The 9,233-nt window shown below is 40.5% G+C and overlaps 1 protein-coding gene across 1 annotated transcript in view; it reads left to right on the top strand.

The window, feature by feature from the left end:
- ARID5B (AT rich interactive domain 5B (MRF1-like)) overlaps positions 1–9,233 on the top strand; it is a gene marked incomplete at its 5' end in the record, with an annotated part of 36,301 nt that overhangs the window by 8,645 nt on the left and 18,423 nt on the right. The window contains 2 exons of the mRNA XM_010159431.1: positions 916–968; positions 8,690–8,787. Coding sequence (XP_010157733.1) covers positions 916–968; positions 8,690–8,787 — 151 coding nt within the window. The remainder of the gene's footprint in view (positions 1–915; positions 969–8,689; positions 8,788–9,233) is intronic.

Here is a 9,233-nt window from a genome sequence, read left to right as displayed (position 1 = left end):
CTGCAGCGTTATTGCTGCGTCTGGCGTCTGGCCTGAAGTATTTGTAGTATGTCTATGGGGAATCACTGTTTGTTGGTGGGATAGTGCACACACCTTCCGTAGAGCGGTGATATCAATTTTTCTTCTAGCAATTAAAATAAGATAAAATAAAAATCTAAATAAAATAAAAATAAATAAATTAAATGAGTCACCAGCAGCAAGCAGTGGCCCCATGGGACAGTCAGCGAGGATGAAAAGCACATGAGAGGGGAGGAGTTCTGCAGGAGAAGTAGCATCTCCCAACACATTTTTTGAAGGGGTTGCCTCTATGCCTCCCACCCCAGAGCTGTGGGCAAGGCACAACCACCCATACCGTAATTATCATGGTAATTTTCATTTGTGCTCCCCCTGGGTTCCTTTGCACAGGCCCCGTTAGAACGCAGCTTATTGTTTATTGATTATGGAGGCCATTATCTGAGCTGCTGTAAATATTGGATATTGTTGTTTAATCAATAGGCTTCCTCTGTGAGCTGGTGTGTGGCTCATGCTTGCTGGCTAATGAAATCTGTATTAAACAAATAATTAAAAGAAACATTCTTCCCAATGAGTAATTTTTATTATCGAAGTTACGGAAACATGCTACAGTCATTATACCATGCCTCTTATCAGCAAAGTCAAATGAGCCCATTACCTTTGTCTCAGTGTATTTTTCCAGTCCTGTTAAGGAATCTAAGTGTGTTCTCTTATACGTAATTAAAAATATATATAGTACAGCCTAATATTTAATGCCTCTTTTTAAAATGTTTCACGGGAGCTTTTTCAGGGGCTGTGAGCTTTTTTTCTCTATTTTTATTTAAAAAAATGTTTAATTTACATTTCTTTGACATATGTTGGTTAATGCAATGCTTATCTAAATACTTATTGTCCCTCTAACAGTTAACCTTTGGACTATGTTTCAAGCTGCTCAAAAACTGGGAGGATATGAAACAGTAAGTGTTTAAGTAACTTAAATGAAATAATTGTGCAATCTAACTTTTCCCTGTTAGAAAAAAAAAATGTAAAAGCAAACAATCATTTGCTGCGTTTTAGGCTAGCTCTACACATTGTGGGTTTATTGGATCGTGTTTGGAAACGGTCCCAATTAGTTCCAGGTTTGGCAAAATTGTAAACTTGTCGTAAAAACTACAAGTGGAAAACATATGTAACTCTTCCCTGTCAAGGAAATTAGTTGGGTCTGTAATTTTTTCCCATGTTGAGAAAGGGCTATTATTGTACAACAAGCCAAGATTGCATAAAAGAAATTTCACTTGGCAACATCCCTGACATCTGTTCATGTCTAATATGGGAAATGTATTAAAGGCTTTCAAAAGTAATCAGCATTGTCCATTAAGGAATAGTATGCTGCAGGATCTTCTCTTATTCCAAGTGTAAAAGATCTTTATTAGACAAGGGTCAGTACCACGTAAACAGGAAGTTATCAAAGTAATTCAGAAAAGTCTCTGACACTTTTTATCAGCTAACCATATCTGACAAGAGCAGTTTATTTTTAGCTCGCAGGAAAATTTGATGGCCATGGATTTTACAGCGTGTATTTTGAACCAATAAAATATTAAAGCAACAAACTTAGATTAAAATCTTGAAATGAGAAGAAAGAGCTGCATTAATATGGCACATCGAGATGACATCTGCAATAAAAGCCAGTTGACATAGGAAGATGTCGTCATTGGAAACATTTTCTTTGCACACAATGATCAGATTAAGTTGTTCAGTTCCTGCCGCAGTTGGATGAAAGAAATTATTTTTGCTTTGTTTACGAAGTAATCTGGGACGTATCTCTGCTGTAGAGAAACGACAAGAAGAAATGCACTATCGAGAAACTGAAAGTCGTTTGAACCAAAATACAAAACTCACCGTGTTCCTTCCCTACAACAAAGCATATTGTTCTGTAAATCAGCAGCCCGGGTTGATTTGCATGGGTGTGTCAGGGACTTTGCGAAACGTGAAACCTAACATTTCAACAAAAACGTATACTTGATTTGGCCTGGATTGTTCCTGTATCTTCCATTAATCAGCACATACCACGCGTATGTACAGGGGTGTGCGCAGATGTGCTCATGGGTATGTATGAATGAATAGCTGCCTTAGATAGATCGTTACAGCAATTATGAGCCAACAGTAATCACCAGGAGCCGTAAAGTGCAGTGTAAATGAGGGCTAAAATCTTGAACTTGATCCAGGGCACGAGGGAAGGCCGCGAAGGAGGTTGAAAGGAGAGTGGCATGTTCAGAGCGCTCGGGGAGGTGAGCGATTTTCACCGCAGCGTTTCAGATCTGCTTGAAGGGACAGAGAACCCAAGCAGGAACACCAAAGTGGTGACTTGCTGAAGGGAGCTGAGTTTTAGTGCCAGAACGAGAGCGGAGGGATGGGTTTAGAGATGTTAGAGAAGGTGAACCTCAGTGCCTGGGGCAGAGCAGGAATAAGATGGTGAGATTGTGAATGCAAAACCAAAGAGCCAGGTCTACCAACAGCAGCAGGAACATGGGAGGAGCAGAGAAGGATCGCATGTGTGAGAGTGTCATCCAGAGTAGCATCAGTCTACCCTGGTCTCAAAGCTCCTGTCCTTTTCCCAGTGACAGATGTTCTCTGTTGTTTAGGGACATTTGTCACCTTTGATGAAAATGTACCAGTGGTGCTTTTTCTTCATAGAGAAGAAACTAAGCAATTGCTTGCTGGTCAGTAAATGGCCAGGCAAGCACAGCTCGCACCCTCTGGCATACCTGAGAACCCAGCTTCAATTTGACAGTGGCTGTCATTAAAGTCATGGGCCTGATCCTGGTTTTATGATGTGAGTGGCTGCTGTGCTGTCTTTGCAGAAGAGTTGAAGCTGGGAGGACCGTTGTGATGCCATTTAAGTTGTACATGGAGCATGAGACTTCCTGACCTCAATTCCCTTCTGTTAACAGTCTCATCCTCAATAGGGATCTGCCTTTGCTTTACATTCCTTGAATGTTAAACCAATAGCTGTTGAAATACTTTGACCTGTGCACACCCTGGTTTTTATTATTTTATGGCCCGTTGATACTCACTGAGTTTGCCAGGCTGCATTTGTTCGTACATGTTTTATCATGGCGAGCATTGCTGCGAGGCTTTTGTGTTTGATTCATCTTTCATTTTTAAGCAAGGCAGTGGATAACTGGGGTGACATGGACCTCAATATCAGTTCCTGAATCTCAGGCAGGTCTGCTTAGATGTAGAAATTTTGAGTGAGTGACGACCAGAATCCACTCCTTTCACATACAGTGCCCATATCTATTGATGATGAAAAGTCATGTGCAGAGCAAAGGCTTTTTTGAACCTACCCTGATGAATACACATTAATCTATATGGACCCTTCCATCTGACTTGAACAAATAATTTGTCCATTATAAGGGCTTCATCACCTTTAACTTGTTTTAAAATTTCACAAGTTTCTGGTTTGTGCATTGAGGTAGAAAGCAGTCTTTTCTCTTGGAAGTCTTGTAAAGAAAAGAATATTTAGAATTAGATATTTGACTTCAGCATGTGACAACCATTTCATGAACAGGAAACAAATAAAAGGCTGGTTAAAATCATGTATGGGAGCTCAGGGTGGTCAGGTGACTAGGTTTTTACTAGTAAGTATAGAAACTTTCCCAGTTAAAGCAGTTTGAAACCTTACGTCCTTGTGTTTGGCAGAACAATCATAGCTAACCCATTTTCAGTTTCATCCCCTGCCCTGCCCACCTTGTCCATGTATAGCTGCTTCAGTGGGGCTTTAAAAACATCTTTGAGAAACAAGCGGAGATTATGTACAGTGTTTTCTAGCTTCTGCCCAGATTCACAGAGCCCAGTCCTGTCAGTTAAGGATCTAAAAGTGAATGAAATCAGCCAGGGATTGAATTTGAGATGCAGAGAACAACTTCCTTAGCCATCTGTCTGGCTTTCCTTTATGGTCATGTATCAGGGGCTGGAATGGATCCAGCGAGGCTTGACAGAGACTATTACCTGTACATACAGGATATACATACGGGATTGTCTAGTAGTTTCAAGTCATGATTGTGTGTCATATGTCATATTTAAGGGCTCTCCTGCTAGAGTACTTGTGAGGGTCATTTCTCATCAGTCCATTATCTGTTTGATTACTAATTGTTAGTTAATTGTCAACTATAGCTGTAATACTACCCTCCCATGTACCTCTTGTTGGACATAATAAAGGCTTAATAAAAATAGCAACCCCTACAAATTGGCTTACGTCCTTAACAGATGAAGCTGTCTCTCTGGAATTGGTGGGATCATGTTCCTCTTAAACAAAGATATGTGAAATTAGCATCTTTGTTACTAATTATAGGAGAATGCATTGGATCGCAGTCTCTCTAGCAGACCTTCACGGTATGAATGATTTAAAATGTCCCCAAATCCCTGGGTGAAATACAAAACAATGTCACATTCTAGGGGGCTCAGCTGCAGTGGTATGTAACAGCCATTGCCTGGTATTTTCTCAGTCACCCTAAGTCGAGTGAGTAAAAGGTGCGGATGTTCACAGATGGGAAACTTCCAGGACTTTTATCTAAAGAGTTGTCCTTGGCAAGTCACGAAGTGGCATTTTCCCTTTTGAGCCAACACAAGAGGAGTGCCTTGGCATGTTTGCAGAGGGCTGTGGTGCTGAATGGACTCTACCTGGAGGTGTCTTAGAAAGATAAAGGATAAAAAGAAAATTAGGTGGAGCTTAACCTGTGGTGTATAGCAGCTTGAATTTTGCCAAAGGTCAGGGAGATCCCACTTAACTGCTGCTTCCTGGAAGCAACAATGAAGTGCTTTAGTTTTTAAAAATCAATGATTGACATGTACAGCAGTTCTGCGTCTGGACAGGCCCAAAGAAACTGATATATCAGTGGAATGCAAAGCTACCTGGGTTTGTTTCATACAGATCTAATACCCAGAGCTCTGTTTGAGGGACGTTGTGAACATCATGTACCATGGCCAGAAAATCCCCTGTTAGATTTGCAGCAAGAAATAAGCATGAAGGCTTTTTCATGAGGGAGGGAGCTGGGATTGCAGTGCAGAAGACCTTAAGATTTCTCAAAGCAGAAGACACCATTAAAAGCATGTGTATAAACAGTCCCCTACTTTAACAGATAAGATATTGCTTTTATTTGGTTGTTCTTGCATACCAGTCACTGCCTAATACTGTGGTTATAGGAACCAGATCCGATCTGCTCTCAGGTCTCTGAGCAGACCAGTCTCTTGCTTAACTCCAAATTCTGCTGATAGGATGGAAAAGATAAAATGGATGGAAAAGATGGAATTGGATGGAAAAGAAAGATGTCATAGTGGTTTTCAAAGCTCCTGGCTTCCAATGGGCCCAGCTCCAGGATCGTGAAGCTTTAGGTTGGAGCAAATTGTGGGAGGGGTCTGCAAACCAGAAGACTACTTTAAAACTAAACCCAGCATTGGGATGGGAAGCTGTCAAAGAGGAGACGGGCCTGTGCAATTGCCTTAATTAATGGGTGAACCTGGAGCATCCTTGCACTTTTAGAAATGTGGCAGGCACTGGCAGGGATATATATGTATGGTAGGAGTAGGGAAAAACAAATTGGAGAACTAAAGCGGCAAAGGTTCTTTGTCCTCTGTGTGTTTTCTACTGGAGAGGGTTAACTTACGAAAGGAAACTGAAGCTGAATTAATCAAAATGTGAAATGAAAGTTCTCAGGACATTTGTTAAAGCTTTTGCAGGGTCCTAGGCCACTATAGCTCCATGCCCTTAAAAAAAAAAACCAAAAAAAAACCCCAAACTTTTTGCTTCTGAATGTTTATGGGAAATTCCCTGCACAGGCAGATAAAATATTTTACCATTTTCATGCCTTTTGTTATCTTCCTTTTCTGTTCCTCATATGCCCTGGTCGTGGACATGTTACTAACCGGGAGCAGATGCAAGCCCTTTTCAGAGTGAAAACTGCCCTGCGAAGGTAGCCCAGGCAGGTGTTTTTGGTAGGAAGAGCAACCATAAGCAAAGCATTGCCAGGCCCTGCCCTTTCCTGGCTCTTCAGGAAGTTCCTAGGCACTGAGGTGGCTGGGAAGGACTTGTAGGAGAGAAGAAAGCAGTCCTCAGTTTGGATGTGGCCAGCATGAGCATCCAGTTGGAGCTGTGCTGCCCTACATGACAACTGTGAAGTTTCTACAGCGCAGCATTTTGTTCCAATTGTTTAAGGATGTGATTTATCAGTTACTCTAGTCCTTTGAAGTTTATTAAGCATAAAAACTAAACTTTCCAGAGCGGGGAAAAACTCGACCCCAGGCTTTGTTAGAATAACAATCGTTTCAGGAATGTCAAATTTAAACTTAGCTCGGTATGTGGGAGGGCACAACTCTGCTAATTACCAGGGAGTTCTGGTCCATTGCAGAGGCAGAATTGGATAAAGCTGGGCAAATGTTTGTGTAAATACTATTATTCTAAACAGCCTAGGGGAGAGAGAGACACACCAAAAATTATTTCAAAGGGATTCCCTTTCCCCTCAAAGATGGTTGTGTTTACTGATGTTCTAGCTTATATATTGAGTCTTGAGTCAGCTCACAGTTAATGAGACTTGGGCTCTAAGGTTATCATTTTCCTTTTGAAAATGGAGAACATGTTTCTTAGTCGCATGGGGATGTTTAAAAAGGGGGCTCGCAGTAGTCCTCTTGCTGACTAATCCTTTGCTTTCGTTTATAGCTTCTGCACAGCATCACTGTACTTAGCCAAAGTATCAGATCCTGGCCCACCACCTTGCAAGCCAGCCAGGCTGTGCTTGCCAGAGGGCCAGAGCACAGACCCCAGGTTGGCTTTGTGCGTCTTTGTTCCCCTGAGACTGTCAGAGACTTGATTTAATATAAAGCCACTTGCAGCAGTCCTCAGGGGACTTGGGATTTTTGGGACCTACCAGAAGGCAAGGGCAGTCTGGCCATTCCTCTGACGTTTGCCTGTCCCGAGGATGGGTGGAATAGGTGTGGGAGGAAGGACCCAGAGGTAGCTTCCCATCCAGGCATTCCTCCACAGCAAGGTACTTGGTCCAGCTCTTTTTTGACCTTTCCAGTGGCAGAAGGAACATCTCATGATGTTCTTTGTGGCTTATCGGGACGCCAGTCCTTCAAGCCCCTTAGTAATAGTAATAGGTAGAAGTGTGGGTAGCCTGGAGAAGAGACAACATAAGAACTTAAAATAGACTTAAAATTAACCTTTCTTCAGGTGATTGTTTGATTTTTATTTAAATATATTTTGTTTGTGTGGAATTTATCCTTAATTGCAGTCTCTCTCTTGTGCCTGTGGTCTTTGGACTAGTTACAGAATACAGAAAAATAAAATCAGTGAATGCAGTCAGTTCGTTTTGCTGTAAATGAGTTTCAAGATAAGATATTCCCACCCCCCTTTTTTTCCTCCCAAGTATTTATAGGTGCAAATTATTTAGAGGTACTAAAAGTGAGTTGGGGGTGCTGATGTTTTCTAGGGAGAAGGGTACGAACAGTAAACTTGAAGAAATTGCCACGTTATCAAATGATTAAGTCTCCAGCCATGCTTTTGGCTTCGGAGAATAATTTCTGCAAAGGAAGGCTTTTCCTTTTCTCTTGAGTGAAAAAGAAACACCTTTTACCCTGTAATATTTAATGACGGTAGCTATCTGCTCTGTTTAGATTAAAATTACATGCCTCAGATTGCAAGTTGTAATATTTGTTTTCTTCTGATTGCTGCCTTGAGCTCCTCAGTAAACGCCATTGACTGCTCTGTGGGTAACTCTGAAGAAGCCTCCGGGGCTGAATACATTAAAATCCACAACATTCCACAGAAAATGACAAAATTCTCCCCAAATTGCCCCCACAATTTTCCACTGGCCTTCTTTATGAGCTGCAGGCGAAGGGGCGTGATCTGTTGTGCTTGTCCTATTCCTGTTTTTCTTCCTGTTTTAAATATAGCGGAATATATAAAATAATGAAGTGGTATTCAGAAACAATTCTTTTGCCAGGTCTTCCATCTGTTATTCTGTATAATCCTAATTTCTGTACAAAAAACCAGAACCGTGGTATGCAACTCAATATGTTACAAGATGTTTATTTTCATCAGTGTGGTCCAATAAAGTACATAGCTCAAATATTAACATTGGAGTATGTTAAGATTTCATTACTATTTGATCTATATATTTTACTGACATAAATGGATAAAAATAAACAGCTTGTAACATACAGAGTTACGGACTATGCTTTTGTGGATTTACAGAATTCTGTGGTGGATTTGGGCTTTGCAGCAGATTTATTTTCTCTAATTCAGTTAAAATAACTATGTAATCATTATTTGTGCTGAGTATGGTTCAAGCTTCATTTTCATAATTCACCGTGGGATTTGTCTGCATAACTTCTGATGGTTAATGACCCTGTATTGATTGAGATTCTCTTTTGTGAGGCTGTATTGCTTGTGACTTGATAATGAATCAGTCAGATCACTCCATTTTAGAGAGAAAGAACATAGACGTAGTGTTAACTTGCAAAAAAAAAAAAAAAGAAGACACCCAAAGCTCTGTGCACTCTATATATTCTGTAGGGGCTTTTATAGTGCTTGTAGTACATGCTGTTCTGAAAGTGTCACACATGCATTTGTTGTTGTGAACTCAAACGCTGTAGAATCTGTAAAGATGCAAGATTAAATTTTCCATTGCCATTTTTACAGATAACAGCCCGTCGACAATGGAAACATATTTATGATGAATTAGGTGGTAACCCTGGAAGCACAAGTGCTGCTACATGTACTCGCAGACATTATGAAAGGTAAGATAACAAATCTGAAATGCTTGTTTAATAATGAAAAAATTAATTTGGAAAGCCTTCAAAGCATTTAATAAAGAATTAGAGAAAGAGAGAGAGAGAGGCTTCTTAAAGATGTAGTAAATATTCCCCCAACAGTTTAGTCAGATAATCCATTGTAATTTAAACCAGAGTGTGTGTCTCCAGTGACTAAATAAATAAAGCAAGCATCTGATTTTTCTTTGGTACATATCTTAATTTTTACAACAGCTTTCTGGTTAAAGAAGCTGAAAAATTGAGCAAAACACACTCAAGGAAAAATAAGAAATGACAGCTAATTGATGCAAACACTTGTCTTCTGTCGGTTTTTAGGAATACCAATTAAGCAAATTGTGGTTGTGATCAAAATAATGGGGAGGCCCACAATGCAGGGTGCTGTTAATGTTGTAGGTCATGCAGAGCATTGCATT

This window comes from Eurypyga helias, unplaced genomic scaffold (genome assembly GCF_000690775.1).
Source record: "Eurypyga helias isolate BGI_N326 unplaced genomic scaffold, ASM69077v1 scaffold30609, whole genome shotgun sequence".
NCBI classification, from domain to species: Eukaryota; Metazoa; Chordata; class Aves; order Eurypygiformes; family Eurypygidae; genus Eurypyga; species Eurypyga helias.
This window is presented reverse-complemented; position numbering and strand designations above follow the sequence as displayed.